This window comes from Malus sylvestris, chromosome 13, assembly GCF_916048215.2.
Source record: "Malus sylvestris chromosome 13, drMalSylv7.2, whole genome shotgun sequence".
Taxonomy (NCBI): Eukaryota; Viridiplantae; Streptophyta; class Magnoliopsida; order Rosales; family Rosaceae; genus Malus; species Malus sylvestris.
In genome coordinates this window covers 1,026,293-1,046,582 of record NC_062272.1, presented here as the reverse complement: position 1 = coordinate 1,046,582, position 20,290 = coordinate 1,026,293, and the positions used below count along the sequence as shown (strand labels likewise).

Here is a 20,290-nt window from a genome sequence, read left to right as displayed (position 1 = left end):
AGACCCCCAGCATGATTGCTTTCTCAAAAATCGAAGAGGCATCGTTCTCCGAATCTCGAGAGCCAGATCCCCGATAGGATTGCTTGTTCGAAAACCGAAGAGGCAACACTTTCCCAACTTCAAGAGCCGGATCTCCTTGGATAAAGCTGTCTGTAATCTTCACACGCAACATCAGCTTTCCAGATACCACAAACCACTTTTTCAAAGTGCTCTGACAGAGTTAAAACATGTGAAGCTGACAGCTCCCACTACCGTGCTATGACCAAGTAGGGTAAAGGAATAGCATTACTACTTGTTGTTAAGGAGACTCCTATATATGTCGACCTCCATCCCCAACGGACAGGCAGACCTGCAAAAATGCTCAACCCTTCCTCATATCTGAGAGGGCACTCCCAACGAAGCCTTTCGAAATATTCAGCTTTCTTTCCCCCCGATAATCCCTCTGCAAACAAGCTATACTAGAGCAAGAATATCTCATATCATCAGGGTTAAAAGCAAGAGTATCCCATATCATGCTTTTTCCCTGTCTTTTCCTTGGACCTTGTTCTTACCTGCAAGACAAGGAGAAAGAGAGCAATCAGTCAGTACTTGGAATCAAGCTTCCAGCCAGGAACTGACTGCCTGGAACCCCTTACCTGATTACTTACCTGACATTGCTCTCGAGTACTCATCTTCAACATCTTATGCTTCCAGGGAAGATACCGCATCTGCCTGAGGAACAGATAGGGCAAGGGAGAAAGATACAAGGAAGCATGTGGAGACAAACGTAACAGCACACGTGCCGATACATCCATTACTCTGTCAAAGCAAAAGTATCCCATATCAGCAGGGTCGAACGTACTCTAGATTTGATGGACTTGTTTTGACCCTCAAATTCTTCAGTCGGCCTTATACTCTGGAGGAAACCAGAAAACCCTCCAGCTCAGTTCAAGAATAAGCCTGTGGAAAGTTACTTCTTCAAAAGCAAAAGTATCCCATATCATCTCTTCTCATTTTCTTCTCTTTATCCTTCATGCTGCCTGCAAGATAGGGAGACTGTGAACAATCAGCCGGAGCTATGATTGCTTACCTTGTCTGTCACCTCTTTCAGCATATCCCCTAGCTCGGCGACTTGGGGGACTCCTACTACATGGTTTGTATCGCGCTTGACTAAGCCTGAAACTACAAGTAAGCTTCAAGTGAAATTGATACATTACCTTGTGCATCTCCACCAGTTAAAGATACCACCCCGGGATGGAGGAAGAGTACTTCCAGAGAAGATGCCCCATCTACCTATGAGACAGATAAGGCACGTCAAGACGATACCACACTCCGATACTTAGAAGTTTCGTGATTACGAGATCATTCTCCCACAATATTTCCTAATGTCTTTTGTACTAAATCATTCACTTGTACTCACTAAAGGAGAGCTTGAACCTATGTACTTGTGTAAACCCTTCACAATTAATGAGAACTCCTATATTCCGTGGACGTAGCCAATCTGGGTGAACCACGTACATCTTGTGTTCGCTTTCCTATCTCTATCCATTTATATACTTATCCATACTAATGACCGGAGCAATCTAGCGAAAATCACAAAAAGCGACCGTTTTCGCTACCTAAGATCTATCGTGCAAGAGAACGGAGAATTAGATGGAGATCTCAACCATAGAATACAAGCTGGATGGATGAAGTGTAAGAGTGCATCCGGCGTGTTGTGTGACCGTCATAGGTCACTGAAGCTCAAGGGAAAATTTTATAGGACGGCAATAAGGCCAGCGATGTTGTATGACACAGAATGTTGGGCGGTGAAGCATCAACACGTACAAAAAATGGGTGTGGCGGAGATGAGGATGCTTCGTGGGATGTGTGGGCACACGAGAAAGGATAAGATTGGGAATGAGGATATCCGAGGTAAAGTAGGAGTAGCCGAAATTGAAGGAAAGATGAGAGAAAATCGGTTCCGGTGATTTGGACATGTGCAAAGAAGGCCTACTGACGCTCCGGTTCGAAGATGTCACTACTGGACAGAGGTTCAGGGCCGAAGGGGTAGAGGAAGACCTAGGAAAACTTTGGAAGAGACTCTAAGAAAAGACTTAGAGTACTTGGATCTAACGGAGGACATGACACAAAACCGAGCGCAATGGCGTTCTAGGATTCATATAGCCGACCCCACTTAGTGGGAAAAGACTTTGTTGTTGTTGTTGTTGTTGTATGGTTGTATCTAACTTCTCGTTAATTTTATTTCGTGTAAAAGTCGTTCCAATCTGACAGAATTTTCCTTGAGTTTAGGGACTTTCTTTTTAATCCTCGACGTCTCCAGTTTAAATTCATATCCTTCCTCTAGTGTGAATCAAAATAATCATGTCGCTTGTACAAACCATTTTCATATCTGATGTTTTCAAAAAAAATCCAAAAGCGCTTTTCAACAAAAGCAAACTTACAAAACTGCTTTTCACATCAGCAAGCCGCATAAACATATACTCATGTGATTGATTCTACTTTTATCCAACAAGGGTGGCAGTTGCCAAGCAAACAAAACATAAGAAACAGTTGGTGATCCATCATCCATGTGCAACATGCATACAATTGCAATACGATAAATATATATATATATATATATATATATATAAATTGCAGCTCCAAAAACCATTTCTATTGCAACTCTTTCTGTCTGCCACAATCCATAACAACATAAACTAAAGATTGTTGCCATAATGCACATGAATCCATCACAAACCTATCAATTTCAAGACGACTTATTTACACCTTCAACAGTGGGATGACATTTTGAACCAATAACACGACGTTACGTGTTTTAAATTTTTTTCACATATCATGTGATTAGTTGATACACTGCTAACTTGGTATTCTCGTTTCATGTAAATTCTCTAGTTTTGGTTGCCATTGCCAACAAGATAGAAAAAAGAAAACAGTAAAGCAAGAACATTCCAATCAACATTTACAAGTTCTAATCTTGTCTTGAGAAATATGAAAAGTATTGTAAATCCCAACAAATCTCTCAAGATATATCACCTCTTTATGCTGTACAAATTCAAAAACTTACATTAGAAAATACCGGCTGTGGTTTTATGGTTTTATTAATGCTTTAGATATAACGAAAAATTTAGAAGAAAAAATAAAAAAGAAGCAGGTAGTCAACAGACGGCACTCCATTTTTCAAGTCGAATCCTTAGGAAAGGAAAAAAGAGCAAAAATATCCTTGATCTTGTTTAGGCATCAGCATAGAGGAGCTCTGCGAGGAATGCCTTTCCTCTTGTGCAAAAGCCTCCTCGGCTTCAATGCTGGACACACCCAAGCATTCATCTCCTCAGATGACTCGGCTAACGAGATAGACGATGATTCCATTTCACTCATATTTGTTTCCGAATTGTAGTTAACTTTTGGCGAAAATTCAGCGTATTCGCGCATTGCAACGGTGATGAATTTGTGACTTTGGTGGTCTTTCGGCTTCACTGAAACTATCGATACCTGAAAATTTGAATAGCAAGCAAATGTTTCGTGATCCCTTACAGGCGATCGGAGTGCGAAATACCAAAATGGAGTCGAAAATTTGGAACTGACAAGCAACAACAATTACCTTGCATGCGATGGAGCAGTAGCGATTTGGCATGTCCTGTAGATATCTCCCACAAGCTTCACAGGAAGCACCGAACTTTGCTTTTGTTGATGGTTTCGCGTCTTTGGATTGAGGACGAGGATTTAGATGCACAGCTTTCTCGCCATTGATTTTATATGTCTGTTAAGAATCAGGCTGTCACTGTTTGAGATGATAAACATTCAACTCAACTGTAACATGCAATTTCATAGGTAACCAAAAACATGCCAAAGCTAGGGTTTATGTTATGAACTTGTCAACAATAAATAACCAAATCTGCGACTGATGTTATGATCGAAAAAGCACGGAGCTTCGAACAACAATGAAAGTACACATGAAAATCACATATTATTGCTAAGAGTTGTATAATTGAAGAAAGAGAGTGGGGAAGCAAACCTGAATTTTGGAGCAGTCAAGATGCTTCTGAATTTCTTGAAGGCGAATGACATCATGATAAACGTATTTGCAGATCTGAAGCTTTTTGTGAAGGCAATGAGATGTCATACAATGCCTGCAGAGGCGGAGGTTGCAGTCTATGCAGAACACATTCTTCTCGTTTTTCCGAAGGTGTTGATGAACACCGCAGGAACCGAAGAATTTGCTAAGCAAAAGGGTGTTAAGCCAATGATCTCTTCTATTTTTATTTATGCAAACCTTGCAGCCTACCTACAAAACAATCCCATCCAATTTCCAGAAATAAAGAACAAACCTTTCAACAAAGCATGTAGCAAACACAAATTCATCAAAACTTCATCACCATTCAAGACTCAAAAATTATTCAATCGAATTCACAAAACACACAACCAAAATTCATAAATTTGATCAAAACTTGATTGATTAGCCTTCGAACTCAAAAACCATTCAATCAAATTTCACAAATTCGCAAAACCCACAACCAAAGATCATAAATTTGATCAATTTACACTAACCCATATGGTGAAATTTATGTATACTGATTGGAATCCAATAACTTGATACAATCAATTTGTAAATAACAATGATCATAGTAAAAGACATTAAAAGAACTCAAATTCTTACCATTTCTTCGATTAGTTATGGACTGAAATTGAATTTTCTGTTACTGCAGGAGTCGACACTCGCAAATTTGAGTAAGAAAAACATGAAAATTTTGCAAAAATTTCAAAAAGGTCCACCTCCACAAGGGTTGCAACCAAGTGAGAGAGGAAGAAAAAATGGGAACTCTTTTTATCAAAGCAGGCAGGCAAAGAGCTGTGTCCAATTTCCCACTTAATTATTGAGAAAATAGAAAATAAAAAATAAAACACTCGGCGGGAAGCTAAATGCTTTATTTCCGTCGGATCAAACTTAAACGGAATCCGATGGTTGTAGTTTGGAGAAATTATTATTAATTATTGCACGTAATTGATTAATAAAATAATTAGGTCAGTGGGATTTTCGTATGGGGGCCATGTTACGCAAAACCCTAGTGATCCCTAAGAAGCTTTACGTCCTTTCCCGCCGAAATAAGCGAGATTTTCGGAGCCGTTTTGTCCCTTTTTATTTTCCATTTGTTTTTTATTATTATTATTAATAATTGTTTGAGCTTTTTGCTGCTTCTCTGACTTGGACTCTAGTCTTATTTGCTACAACTACAATGTATGATAAAATCAGTTAATTAAATTAAAATTTTGAAGTGGGAGGAACTGGAATCACCCAAGTTTTAAATTATTATTTATCTTTTACTAATTTTTTCATGAAGTATTAATTTTGTTTTAATTTTATAAGAATAGTTTTCATTTTTACTTCTCACATATTCCTCTTAATTTTCGGCCGTCAAGTCGAATAAATTGAAGAATATCAATGACAAAAAATTAATAAAAATGTATGGAAGGTAAAAATGAGTGGGTAGATAGCATTGTCCTATTAATAAAGCCAAATACTGCCATGTTTTGTTAACGCAAATGGAAATCGTTACAATTTTTTATTTTGGAAAGAAGCGGGTCTCTAGATAAACCTTTCAATCCGGTTAAAACCCAAATGGAAATTGTTACGAAATTAAATGTATTGAATTATTTTACATTTAAAAAAAATGATAAATACACACTTTTTTTATCTTTCACACATTTATTTTTATCATATGTTTATGTTTAATTTATTTAATCTAATAACAAAAAATGAAGGACTGTAATAGTGGGAAAGCCTCTTTTTTTGGTCAAATATATATTTCTTTCTAGTCAGATGTTTTAAGAGAGTAAGTCAAAAGAACAAAAAATGTTATTGACTTTCGTAGCCTCACTAAACTTTTAAGAGAATTCCAAAATTTACTCCTACATTATAGTATTATACACAAAATTCATATAGATTTTCAGTTTGGCACGGTTATCCGACTCCAATAATTTTTCATCTCTATCATATCGCACTTAACAAAAGAAATATATTTGGACGGATAAAGATGAAAATTTATTAAAATCACGTCAACTGTCCAATCCTCAAATCATAAATATGAAAATTCTTAAATTTATTAAAATTGCATGAACCGTTAAGACTCATATTTAGTAATTTCTATATTCGGCTAAAACTAAATGTTAACAAGGGCCCAAGATTGAAGAAAATTTGGTTCGAGACATTTGAATCACGCCAGCCGTCCGACCTTCATTTTTTAAAATGTAACTCTTGAATTTGGTCCTAGCCAACCTCACTTTTTACACACCCGCTCGAGTCTCCTACGGTACTACCATGTACGGCGTCGGGACATAATAATCTTTCCAAGGGTTGGTTAAGATGTAAGTGTGATGGTAAGGCTCGTCCATAGGTCTTCAAAAATAATGATTACGATTATGATAGGTCAAAAATTCGATATGCTCCATAAAAGTATGCTTGACAGAAGAATTGAAGTGCTCCGAAATAGCGGAGATTATTGTTGGTTTCACGACATCTTCTTACATTAGAGAATTGGAAATCTTGTCGAATTACCTTTGTTATACACAGTCCCGTCCCAAAGCAGCAGGTAAACCTTCGTTTTGTAACAAAATTGGATGGTAATAACCATGCATAACTAGACTACAGAGGCTACGTGATGTTCTAGCCGAACCCCATCTTCGTTTGCAGCCCTCGGAAGGTCTAATGCGCAGAATTCCACAGGAACCCCGATCTTCAACTTGTTCGTTGGGGTTCCTCGAGCGGAATTGACAGAATAATACTGATATGTGAAAAGCAAATGACTTCCCTTCTTTACGATCAATCATAATGAAGATGGTGTTTCCTCCTTTTGCACCTATTGACGTACCAACTGGCATGTTTCTGGAGGCCCATGCCTATCAACACCTTCAGGCTTGTCAGCATCACATACGTCATCGCGAAAAGGACGAGAGTCCAAAATAGTTTCCACGGAAGGGGACTGTAAGGAAGGTGAGCAGCATATACGGGAGTAAGCACTCGGATGACCTACAACAAAGATGACAACACTGTTCAGGATTATCTCATAATCATCGATATTGATAAACATTATTCGCATTCAAAATTGAACATTCCATTTTCAACACAGCTCAAATCTCATATCAGAACCCTAATTCTTGTAGCCGGGCAATAAGCGAACTTTTCTACGCATGAATTTTTTCTTGTCTTTACCATAAAAAGTGGGGATGACTTTAAACTGTGAAAATCAACGTCAAGATAGGTAATAACGAGTGGCTTACCACACAAGCTGGTGCCAGAGGAATGAACGTAAGATTTTTCTTTGAACCCTCTGATTGTATATTTAAAGTCTGACGAGAAGAAAACAGAGGGTCAGCTTTCTATATAACCATCTAAATATACTAACATCCCATAACAACTGACCTACACTCATTTGAAAAAAAGTCACCCGCAACTTTGGAGAAAAGAATACCTGCTTGCATAGGTCTTCAAGAAACTCCGAGTAAGCAATAGGCTTGATGTCATTGAACTTAGCAATGAATGAGTGCTTTACGATATCGATAATCATCTCACAGACGTATACTATGAGAGCGTTCTGCAGTAAACAGATGTCAAAAAACAGTGATCAAAATGTTTGCTGTGCAACAAAACTTTTTCTTTTATAAAGAACAGTTTCTCGTCAAATGTTAAGGTCAACTTACAGAAAGGAAACTTTCGAACCAGGGACCTTCAGCCTCAAGAATGTTTTGAGCTAAAACAAATAAGACGAATGCTGAAATGTGGAATCTCTCTACTGAATCTGGTTGCAAGAAACCAAAAATAAAACAAAATTTCAGATCAAATGAAAAGATTAAGCCCAAGAGAAACTAGATAACAAATATGACATTAAGATTTATGCCTGCATCTTTTTTCTGTAATCATCACACAATATCGGCAACAGACCTATTTGTTCTGTGCGACAAACCATAAGCAACTGAGGTAAAAGCTTCCCAGATTTTGTCTAGTCTATGCAATAGAATAGGTCTGTGACAAATTGACTACATATAACCAAAATGTTGCATTTTTTATACCCACAATATGATCTATATTTTGGTAGTTGAATATGGATACGGTGTAGCAAATGTTAAACAGCCTTACTATACTATCAGTGTATTAGAAGGAATGCATCAAAAAACAGCAATGTCAGAGAAGGTGGTAATTTTATTTTCAGCCAGGCAACTTAAAACGTTTTCAGTGGGTGGGTAAGACTAAAAGTTTGTGTTTTCGTAAACTATTGAAAATGCAAAAATGCAACAGAAAACAGGAATGTCATCCATATAGATCGTAAAATAACAGAAAGACAACTCACCAAAGTATACCAGACTATGAATGTTGTCCTTGCTATATCGCTTAAACACATTGCTTTTTATCTCAGAAAAATTATTGGACACCAGCAAAGCCCACAAGGCATTATTGTGAGCAACTATGCAGGTTGACAAAGTAATCGCCTGAGCTAATAAGATAAATGCATGAATAAGTACATATGGTTAAGGAACTCTGTACGTTATGCAGGAAAAGTGGAGTGAAAAAATCTTTGAAGAAAATGATCTTTCCAAAGGATATTTGTAGCAGCCACAGCTAAAGCTTGGTCGCAAATGAATCTCCAAACCCAGAATCTCATGTTTTCTGGTGGACAACTTGCAAGTCCATCTGCTGAGTTAAATAGAGTTTGCAATACATCTGGGTTAAAACTTTGGCATAGTTTATCAAATATCTGCAAAGTACAAAGAAAGCAACTTAGACACTGCTGACAACAACTATGGTTCTAAGATATACATATATATATATATATATATATATATATATATATATATTACAGTGATATTGTGTTTCGCCTCAGCCTTTTTGCCTTTCAGAAAGATGAACTACATTTATGTTCTGAAGAGGAAATTGAACAACATAAATGCAACAAGTGTCAAAACTAAAATCATATGATCAATAACATAATTACCTCCAACACGTTGTACACCACATATAATTTGATTGTTCCTTGACCACGGATCATGTGGTATATTAAGCTGATATCTGACGGAAGCAAATAAATAGTACAATCAGTACACTACATCCAACTCTTGCTCTAATCAATGGACCCAGTCATCAGGCTATAAAATTATCCACAAACTGGTTGAATAAGACATTACCATATGAAGGAATAACTCCATCATCTTCTTACTCACCTGTTTGCTCCAAGAGAGTGACTCCGCAAGCCATTATAGTAAAACACCCAAAATCACACAGCTCTGCTGCAGATGGCCTCTTAAACTGCCTGCCGCAGGTATGGTTAGGTGACATTGTAAATATCTTCGCAGTCATTACGATTTAACAAAATTCACACAAAAACAAAAGCAGCATGATAACAGAAATTACACTGCACTGGTACAAACTTCAAAGCACCCGAATGACTCAGCCGGTATGAATGAAAGAACCAAACTTCACGAAATTATGAGACAAACCCAGAAGGGGCAAGTGAAGAGAAAATCTAACCTTGACTGTATGGTCCTCCAAATAGTCATCAAAATTCTTGTTGGCATGATAGTCAACAGTGACAGAAACGAATCAAAACACACAAAAAAGCCAACATCTATAAGCTGCAGCAAAAATGGTCACAGTTAAGACACAGTTTTACTTCTATACACATTTTCTCAAGGAACAATAAATCCTAGCTGCAGCTAAAAGATTACCAATTCACATCGCCATGGCAAGCGAAATATCGTGTCGTAAACTCTCTCTCGTTCCTTCTCATTGCCAAGGGTGGTTGTGCTCCGCAACGCATTGCCATTCGACATCTCTTCCATGAAGTATTGCACTGGCGACTTGTCCACTGAAAACAAATCTGAGAGAAGAAGAAAAATTCAAAATTTTAGCCATTGAAAACAAAAACTGCACAAGAGAAGCAAAAGGACCCCCACGATTTGGATCTTCGGCCATGAGCCGCTTCCAATCCAATGACTCAGCGGTCTGCAATTTCGGGATCACGTTCCCACTGAGCTCGCTCCTCTGCTTACTCGCCAAACCCCCCTCCGCCGCACTCTCCTCCTTGGCCTGGCTTTCAATGCGAGACGACGCCGTTTCCATCTCTTCCACAACTCCCCCGCCGCTACCAATGACAGTCCTCTGCCTCAACTCGGCGGTCCCGTGCAAACCCTGGAACTCGGGATCGACGACCTCCGTCGTGACGGGCAACAGCACGGTCTGGACGCTGTAATTGAATTCCAATCCGTTGCCGTGAATATCACCGGTTTCTCTGTTTGTGGTTTCGGAAATGACATCGAAGGAGTTGGAAACAACGCCGTAGATGGCAGTGGGGCTTTCGGGTATGGAGGCGTGGGCGGTGGCGGGTGTCTTCTTCTTCTTCTTGCGTTTTCTCCGGGCGAACTTGGAGTTGGTAGATTGATCGGATTGAACGGGATCTGAGTTGGATCGGTGGAAGATTGCGTGATCATGTTGGTCGTCGAGGGAACTGTTTCTGCTCAGAATCTCGAACGACAGATTTCGACCGTTGGATCTCAACGCCATGAGAGAGTGAGAGAGAGAAGAAGACAGTGTCTGGATTTAGGCATGAGGAATTAGGAAGCGCTGCGCTGCTGTGGGCTCTGCCATGTAAATTCTGCGACCTGCCTGCCCCGCTGGTTCTTGGCTGTTCGTACAATGTGATTGCGTCTGGCGTCTTGTGACACAATATTTACTACATTCGATCATAAATGTTTTATTTTCGGTGAATAAGAATAGTACTAAATCGTATTATTATTCGGCATAAAACATTCTACGCTTAACAAATATTGTTTAATTATTAGGTTATTTTTTTAAATGACAAATGAATTGACAATGATGATAGCTAAATGGTGATAAGAGAGGCATGTGGCGTTTTATCATAATAGCATAAAACAATAATATTTTTACAGTCTAATGTGAGTTTAATCTTCAATGATTCCTTTTTTCTAACGACTACTTGTTACGCTACTATAAAATTTGGTGATAATAGAGTATTTATCCTAAATTAAAAGATCACAAGTTAATTAGTTCATTAAACAAGGGTAGCTTTATGAGAAGATACACATAAAACAATGATGCTTATTATCGCTCTACTAAAAAAATTAGTGATAACATAGTATTTACCCTAAATTAAAAGATCACAAGTTAATTAGTTCATCAAGCAAAGGTAGCTTTACAATTATTTGAAAGTACATGAAGTGACATACATCAAATGGTGACGCAAAAATAGTGGTGCCTCAAATAAAACACGTATTGATATGTAACTTAACTCTTTCACATAACGCCGTGTGTATAATTTAAAACATTTTTGCCTAGTTGGCTTTTTTTTTTTTGCATTTGCCTGGTCGACTTGGGTCCCTATAGTTTAGTTTTGTATTGGGCTTCTGCACAGCCACATATGTTATTGTGGGTAGGTCCTGCACATCCATTACTACTCGCCCTGTTCATGAAAACAACTTTAAAACTGTGGGATATGAGCATCAAATTTTTCTCTTTTTTTTTTTTTTTTTTTTTTTTTTTTTTTTTGTAAAAGTTCAGTCTACCAAGTGGTTCGATTTTTTAAACATATTTTACTGTTTGATGTTTTAACGTTGATTTTCAATATTCGTTTCTCGAAATGTCGAAGAAAAATTGCATCTTTATTCATGATCATTTGTTCTGTTTTTTTTTTTTGTTTACCAACATAAATGGGGGTCAGGCTAGCCGACATTCACCTCTTCCAGACCCTGCGTAAAGCGGGAGTCTTATGCACTGGGTACGACAAACATATTTCTGTCCCCATTAGCCCTAGATGCAATGTCATAACGTTGGATATAAAAAAAAAATTACAGGCTCATTTTTCTTTACCTTCAACTTTTTTTATGCTTAATGGAAGAGAAAATCTCGTGCAATTTCCATGTTACCGTTAGTAAAACCTCGTGTATGCGTGCTCGTACCCTTAGGAGATGGTGGTCATGGAAGTCGAAACTCACATGTCGAATCAACTAGCCCCGAAAATTAATGGCGTTGAAGCACACGACTTATAACCGGTCGTCGGCGTATTGGCACTCAAGACGCATCCCTTTCTTGGACTAGTTGAGACGTGTTTTTCGTTGGGCAGTGCTGAGTTTAGCTAATGTGACAGCGTATGAGTGGTAATCGACAGCAGGCTCTGTGCTTTGGCATCGTACTGTCGGCTCGTACCCCGCTTCAATGATGCATTAAGATTTGTTTTGTGTGCGCGATGGGTTTTTGTTTTGGCTACCTATTGTAAAGGAATGTTGCCTCCAACCCAAAACTTCCCCCCGTTTGCAACAAATTGTCCCCTTTTTTAAAGAGAAAAGTTTTCCCACCTTGCCATTTTTTAAGAAAAGCAACGTAGCTATGAACACTTAGCTGCCACAAGCCATCTCTGTTGTAACTTTTTTGATACCTCTAGTTTCAAATTCCAAAGGTCTAATGGATCGATAGGCTACGCTTTCATGGTTCGTATTCGTACTAAATCAAAAGCGTAGCTTGCATGCAGTCGACCCTCTTGGGCCCAAAATTGTGAAGGACACTTCAGATTGACTGAATAACTGAATTACGGAGAGAATTACGGAGACCTGACTTTGAAAGTCTTGCCCTTGTGCAGAAGCACAAGCATTTTGTCAATTGCCTCAGCTATTGCGTTGCCTTTTTCTCATGGTAAATTTGACAGTATACAGCGAGTTATAGACTATTAAATAGGGGTCGCATTTTCTTACAGACACGACCCATTAATAGACAGGGCCTTTATTGGGTCACCTGTTAAGAACCGTAAAGATACCGAAGTTGACACAACATGACATGTTAATGTAACGGGTATGATACGAAAACGACACGAACATGACAAACACGACCCGTTTGCCAGGCCTGCCATTAAACACCAACTCCATCCAACAAGCTACACAAAGTAGAACCGATTAAGTCCTCAATCCCTTCGAAATTCAAGTAATCTTGAGTCTTGATGGCTAATCCAACGTCTCCTCGTGAACCTCGGCAAATCCGGTCGTTTCCTTCAAAAGAAATACGTATCCAACTTGGAAAACAAAACACAAAATACTCTCTAAATTTTTAAGGAAGAAGATTTGTACATGACCAGTTAAGCCGGCCATCATATCTTACATTGTTTTAGCGCTTCTAGGCCTCACATTTCATCAGATATTTTACATTTGTTTGAAAAACTGTAGACATAAATCGTATCGATGCGAGAATAAACGGGTTAACTATAAACATGCTTCAGATATGATATTTAATCATTAATTAACATTGTTAACTCTGGCTTACTGGTCTAAGACGAACGGAAAAATACAAGTTCCTAACTGTGAATGATGTCTGAGTTCTCTTTCGAAGATTTTTTCGCGGTTAACTAATCGAACGAAGATGAAATTAAGAAACTTATTTTGTTGTTATCTCATTCATTCGCCGCCTGTGGATTGGCATTAGCTAGCAGCTGGCCTCCTTTAAGAAGCTGACTAAACAAGTTTAATTAATTTCCGTATAAACTTCGTAGTTTCAGCGTCGATCGAACCAAAGATAACATCGTCATTGTATACACAGAACCAGGAAAGCAACTTCTGTAACAAACTGCGACTTCATCCCGCTATATTAATATTGCCCTACTTTCTTTCTCTTCCTTGAGTTCAAACACGAAAAACCCTCCTCCTCTGGTTTTCCTCTCTCGATATGCAGCGGCGACTTCGGCAAGTTTTCAGTGCTCTAAGAGAGCACAGCTCCGTGAGCTATGCCAAGATTGCCACGGTTGGAGGGTTTTGCAATGTCGAACTCATCATTATAAAAGCAACGGCTCCTGATGACTTGCCGTTGCCCGAAAGGTACGTTCAGGAGCTCTTGAAAATCTTCTCCATCTCCCCATCTTCGTTGAGAGATTTTTCACTCAGCTTCAATCGCCGCTTTGTCAAGACTCGCTGCTGGCGGGTTGCGCTCAAGTGTCTAATTCTCCTCCACCGCCTACTCCGTTCGGTGCCTGAAGACAGCAACTTCCGTTCTGAGCTCCTTTGGACGCGATCCAACGGTTTGATGTCTCTCAATCAGTGTCATTTCCGCGATGATTCTTCCTCCGCTTCTAAAGATTACACAGCCTTTATTAGATCATACGCTCGCCTCCTCGACGAAGCACTTCATTGCTTTTGGTTGGATAGCAAGCCAGCGTATGACCAGCAAGATCAACAACAATACGAAGAATATCAATATCGCGAACAAGACGAAGAGTACAAAGAAGAAGGAGAAGAAGAAGAGCCGCAACTCGAGAGCTTATCGAATAGAATGATGGAAGTAGGCCGAATGCTTGAAGTGTTGCCGCACCTGCAAACCCTCATTGACCTTGTCATGGACTGCCGTCCCACAGGACCAGCAGCCAAAGCCTTCCTCGTCCAACTCGCTATGAAACACATCATAAGAGAAAGCTTCATGTGCTACACAATCTTCCGCCGTGAAATCGTCACGGTTCTGGACAGTTTGTTACAAATACCATACAGTAGTTGCATCTCGGCTTTCGGCATTTACAAAAAGGCAGCCGTCCAAGCAAACCAACTCTCTGAATTCTACGAGTGGTGTAAAGCCATGGGATTCTACGGAGGGTACGAGTATCCCTTTATTGATCAAATCCCACACATACAAATTCATGCTCTCGAGAAATTCCTCAATGGTATGTGGCAGTTGACGGAGTCCTCATCGACACCAACTTCGCCAACTTCTTCGGCATCAGTGCCGTCATCTTTTGTGGAGTTTTCAAGTTCCACCACTTTGACAGAGGACGATATTGGTGACAGAGTATTTCTGTCACAAAAGGATCATATCCTTGTTAGTACAAAATGGGAGAAGCCGTTGATTCGGTTCGAGAGAGAAAGTTACGACAAGGAGAAGCTGTTAATTCAGTTGGACGAGGAGAAGCCGTTGATTCAGTTCGAAATAGAAGTTTTCGACAAGGAGAAGCCGTTAATTCAGTTTGACGAAGAAAAGCCGTTGATTGATTTCGAAGATGATATCGACAACGAGAGCTGGGAGAGCCTGCTTGAAGCTTCCATTAACAAGTCTCCAGCTGCTCAAACTCAACAAAACATTTCATGGCAGATGCAAATATACAACCCCAATGCTCTAAATCCATTCCATCAGCCAGTCATCAGGCCAAATTACCATGGGGACTATAACGTTTGGTGTGCTCAAATTTAGCTGTATAAAAACCTCACCACGTGAAATATGGAATAAATTAGCCCTTCAACTTTCAAGGCTTCAACTTAGAAAAAGAAAAAGAAATCTGTAGGAATTACGTACATTGAATATTTATTTGATTTTTTTATATTGGCCCTCATTTTTTTGGTGTGATTTAGCACGCTTGTACCTTATAATGGTTTTACTTCCTAATTATAATCCATTGGAAAATTCTTTGGGATGTTCGAATCAAGTATGGACTTCCTGCTTCTAATATATACGGTGGTTGGACACCTTTAGTAGAATACAAAATATTGCAAACCATGCTCAATACTTGTCTATCCTTTTGTCTACGAATACATTTATCTCGAGAGAGAAGAGAAGTGAGGATGTCGAAGATGAATTAGTCTAACGCCCGCACCGATCAGGCAACGATCTTGAATCTTGCACTTGCTCTTTCTTTGAAGCTTCCCGAAGGTGGCAAACAAGATGTAAGCGACCATGCTGATATTCCCAAACGGATTTCACGTTGTCCGCTTATGGTATCCAATGTAATTCCTACCATTTATTCCTAGCTAGTAGGTAAAAGAGAAACATTGAGTCTGAGAAACTCGTAGCTTTTAAATTTTTTACAAAAGTCACTAAAATTCAACTAAATATTACCCTGCTTTCATTGCCGAAACCACTCATTCCCAATGCATTTGAAATGCCATGACCACTCCGTCTTCGTCTTCATTGTCGTCCGATTTTGTTTCTGACAAAAAAGCGTAGAGCTAATTATGGAAAATCAAGTATTCAATCTCAAAGCCCAAATACCTCTCTCAAATGGTGGTTATTGTTCTCTACAGCTCCAAAGAAATTTGCCCACTTTCATAAGGTTTCATACAAACTACAAATAAATAATACTACCACTGCCCAACTATTTCAAATAAATATTTACTTGGCTTATGATTATTGAACACAAGAAAACGAAGAATCTTGTAAATGGGAATTTCAATTTTTATCCATTTCATTAGATGGCCTTTTGTATCAGAACAAGGGTACTGTTTTTATGATTTTGTTAGACAGCATATTGGTAGTGATGATTGGGTTTTGAAGATATTTAACAGACAATCTATTGCAGTGAACTTGGACGAGGCAATATAGCATTGGAGAGTTTTGTCGCGTAGGAGCTGATTGCATAAGAACAAGATTTCATTGTAGAACCATATGGAAACATCGAAAATTCAAGACCGTCATTTACATCTCACTCCATGATTTTCTTCAATTTTGATATGTTATATGTTGGACCCTAGTAAACAAATACGATGAGTTACTAAAATATAAGAACTTCCACCAAAGCTCATCCTAGGGCATGCATGGTGAATTAAACTTGCACATACTTGTCCTAATAGAGAGTTTACTTGGTGAAAACTTAGATCCACCACTACTATGTTAGAATGCAACCCGTTTGATATGTTAAGGACTTCCTAACCAGGAAATGGATTCCTAACCATCCCATTTTTTTTACCCTATGTTTTGTTTTTTAAGGCACCTATTATTATGCTAACATTCAGTTTGCTCCAATATCTCAAAATAAATAAGACGATCCATCTCGATATTCAAGTAAGTGTTCAAACAAATTTTGATAATTTTCAAATGGGCTAAACTGAAAGCTTGCAACCTAGCTAAGCTTATAATCCGGCCGACACTAATAAGTTTTATTGAAGATTGTTGAGGTGCAGAAAATGGCTCGGGAACGAGTTGGAGGGCAGGAATAATAAAGTTGTCATTGTTATGCATGCCCAGGTGTGTTTCATACTAAGTGTGTTTTTGGGAGGTTTTTGGTCCCAATTACATGGATTTGGATCCTCTCTTGATCTTAGGAGGCTGAGACTTGCACGTACTTCTGATCAAAATCCAATGGCCCGTGTGCTTTACTTATGAGGCTCAATCTCCTAAGCTCAGGAGAGGATCCAAGAAAAATTGTGCTTTGATCTAGTCGTTATTGTGTTTTATTCCCAAGAAAGAAAGAAAAACATGACTATACATACATATACAATGTACGACTACATATACGTACGATGTATGACTATATACATACGGTGTACTCTTGAAACAAAAACCCTAATTCTCTCATTTCAACACAAAACACAAAAGCAATGATCAATCATAATATATTTTGAACCAACAACAAAATCTAGACCTTACTTCGGTTTCCCACTGGGAGATTCATCTATGTTTAATAGATAATACTAGGGAGACTAAAATTTTAAACTAAATGATGTCACTAATAGGAAATAACCATGTTAGTCAACACTTAAGTAATAATTCAATCATCAACAATCATATCATTTAATTTAAAAAATTGGTCTCCATTATCCATGTTTTATAAAATAATGGGCCATTTAAGTGTCTAGAAGAGAAATTAAGGAGATATAGCCTAATCTGTAACACCCGCCCCCTAATTATAAAAATATATGTATGTAATTACCCCAAAACATTTTAATTATATCAATTTTGTCCCATTTTATCTACCCAATCTAAAAATGGATCCCTTTCTTTCTAAATCTGCCACGTGGCAGCACCCCAAACAATTTCTCCTTCTTCTCTCTCTGTTCCCCCCCCCCCCCCCGTGAACTCCCTTCTTTCTTCTTCTTTTCTGTTTTTCTTTTCTTTCTTCCTGTCTCTCCCTCTCGGCTCTCTCATCTCTCACTTCTCTCCCTCTTCTCTGCACCGCGCACACATGCACGCACCCATCTCCCCGCGCGAGGAAGCCCATCACCCTTCATCACCGCGTCCTGCTCTCTCTCCCTCTCGTTCCCGCGACCCCAGAGAACCGGAAAAGGAGCTCCGGCGAGATTTTTCAATCTCCGGTTAGGTAAGCCCCTAATTCTCTCTTTTCGTCCTTGATTCTTGCGAGATTGAGGTTTAATTGGAGTTAATTCGTGATTTTTGGAGGTTATAGGACGAAATCGAAGCCGGGTGTAAGCACACCCAACTCCGGCGACCTCGGGGGTTTTTCCAGCCATCTCCGGCCATTCCACGACGAAAGGAAGGTATAGAAATACTCCCCTCGTCTTGCTCTTCGTTTTGGTACCTAGATCGAAGTCTAGGGTTGTGTGTGGAAGTCGGCCGGAGCTGTGAAGCTCCGGTGGTGGTGCTCCGGTGAGGCCAGGCCTCCCAGGCCGGTTCCTGTAGCAAGAGGGCCTTAGGCCCGTGTGGTGGGGAAGCCCAAATCCTAACCCATATCCTTTTAATTATTTTTTTAAATTTAATTGTTATTGTTTTAGGACCCAAAGGCCCTCGGGCCGTTTATGTTTAGGGCCTGTGGCCCATGACCCAACCCAAAAACCTTTTAAGGTTTTTGTTTATTTTATTTTCTGTTTTAGGAATTTAGGGCCCTTTGGGCCATTTTCTGTTAAGGGGCTGAAAGCCCTTTTCCTCAAAACCCTTAAGGCCCTTTTCAGCCCAACCCAATTCAAAGCCCAATTGACTTTGACCTCTGACCAGTTGACTGTTGACTTGGTCAACGGTCAACGGTCAGAGTTGACTTTGATTTTGATCGGTCAACGATCAACGTTGACTTTTTGAGTTGACTTTTTGGGGTTTCGTCCAAGACCTCTCCTAGGCTAAATTCGACGTTCCGAATCCGTTTCCAACGTCCGTTTTCCCAAATTCAATTGCTATTATATAGTTTTATTAATTGTACCCTTTATGTGTTTAGGGGCAATATTTGTGACGTTTCCGTGATTGCTAGTTTGCGTGGCTCTTCGGCGGCTAAGTATTTGTGAGTGGACCCCTTCAAAAGCATGTTTTAACAATAGAAATGCATACATGAAAATCATGATTTAATACTTATGTTTTATGAAATACTTTATGAGATAGTATGCTTACTGAGGCTAGATTGAATTATTACTATTTTTCCTATAACCCATGTTCTTATAGAATATCCCATGGATGACGATATGATATTTAGAACATGTTTAGAACACCTCTTTGTAGTATAGATGATGAATGACTTTATACTACGAAGTTGTTTTTCAGTATATATATGTTCAATGGTTTCGTACTTACCTAGTGGTCTTTTCCGCTACGGGACGTAGGGATAGATTCCGGTCCGTCCCGGGCGACGGTTTGGTGTTGGCATAGGGCCTGGAGTGTGTTTCCTCTGGCTATTTAGCACAGGGACGGGGAGCCGGCATAGGGCCTGTAGTGTATATTCCTCTGACTGTCTGCTCAGAGACGGGGAGCTGGCATGGGGCCTGCAGGTTATCGGACAATTCACTAGTGATTATTATATATGAGTTATGATTTGAGACATTGCACGACATGCTAGGTTTCGGAAAACCTATGTTTAACATTATATATGTGTTTTCATAAAACATGGGGGTTAGTACGTTGATAACTGTTTTATTATATATATATATCAACTTGGTCCACTCATGTTTGTTTTGCGCCCCCTTCAGGACTTAGAATCGAGGCGTACAATCCCGGCATCCAGACACTTCCGCATCGGTATCTTCGAGTCCTCTAGGTGTAGGACCCCGTTCTGTGTTCATTCAATTTGTTTATGTTAATTCTTCTAATATTCTCGAATTAGATGTGTGCTCTGAACACGTTCCTTAAATGCATATTCTTTATTCTTTTATATTTATAAACCTTATCTATTCCTTATTCTCAGCATTTGCATTCAATTAATGGCTTTCGTCACCCTTGGGTGTCGGCCAGCACGTGCCTATCTTGGTATTTGAGGAATATCGGGATCGAGGCGTGTCATAATCCGTCTCTTAAAAAAATAAAAAAATAAAAAAAATTTAAGACGGTCGTTTTGCTCTAGAAAGTCTTCTATTTTGTAGCTATTGTTCAACGGCGTGGTTTGATGAGAATCTAAACTTTATCCGTATTCAAGATTGCAGAAAAAGTTTATAAGAAAACCCAGATAGTCACCCTTTCTCTAATTTTCAATGAAAAGAAAAAATTCCAAGCCTGCAAAATGATAAGTAAGGAAATTAACCTAGATAGTCACCCTTCTCAAATATTTAAAGGTAACCACCAAAAAAATTGAAAGTTGCATACTTAGACTTTAAAAAAAAATTACTAATATTAGGGGATGAGAAAGTTGAAAACTATTAC

General features: G+C 39.1%; 3 protein-coding genes and 1 pseudogene across 3 annotated transcripts; 2 read left to right on the top strand and 2 right to left on the bottom strand.

Annotated features, from left to right (window-relative positions):
* Positions 1 to 2,940: 2,940 nt before the first annotated feature.
* On the bottom strand, positions 2,941 to 4,799 carry LOC126596990 (protein RGF1 INDUCIBLE TRANSCRIPTION FACTOR 1-like). The gene is made up of 4 exons (XM_050263724.1): positions 4,637 to 4,799; positions 3,995 to 4,264; positions 3,581 to 3,739; positions 2,941 to 3,471 (listed from the first exon to the last, which is right to left on the bottom strand). Exons 1-4 carry the CDS (start codon positions 4,637 to 4,639, stop codon positions 3,220 to 3,222), a joined length of 684 nt encoding a protein of 227 aa, XP_050119681.1. The 5' UTR covers positions 4,640 to 4,799; the 3' UTR covers positions 2,941 to 3,219.
* A 1,601-nt stretch (positions 4,800 to 6,400) lies between these two features.
* Positions 6,401 to 10,701, bottom strand: LOC126596989 (protein POLLEN DEFECTIVE IN GUIDANCE 1-like). The gene is made up of 11 exons (XM_050263723.1): positions 9,922 to 10,701; positions 9,694 to 9,845; positions 9,497 to 9,600; positions 9,190 to 9,278; positions 8,964 to 9,037; positions 8,576 to 8,726; positions 8,322 to 8,489; positions 7,675 to 7,772; positions 7,446 to 7,568; positions 7,255 to 7,323; positions 6,401 to 7,003 (listed from the first exon to the last, which is right to left on the bottom strand). The coding sequence occupies exons 1-11, from the start codon at positions 10,526 to 10,528 to the stop codon at positions 6,797 to 6,799; spliced, it is 1,842 nt and encodes a 613-aa protein (XP_050119680.1). The 5' UTR covers positions 10,529 to 10,701; the 3' UTR covers positions 6,401 to 6,796.
* A 2,909-nt stretch (positions 10,702 to 13,610) lies between these two features.
* Positions 13,611 to 15,278, top strand: LOC126597295 (probable clathrin assembly protein At4g32285). The gene has a single exon (XM_050264075.1). It carries the CDS (start codon positions 13,691 to 13,693, stop codon positions 15,194 to 15,196), a length of 1,506 nt encoding a protein of 501 aa, XP_050120032.1. The 5' UTR covers positions 13,611 to 13,690; the 3' UTR covers positions 15,197 to 15,278.
* Positions 15,279 to 17,806: 2,528 nt separating this feature from the next.
* Positions 17,807 to 19,825, top strand: LOC126596066 (uncharacterized; annotated as a pseudogene).
* The last annotated feature ends 465 nt before the right edge of the window (positions 19,826 to 20,290 follow it).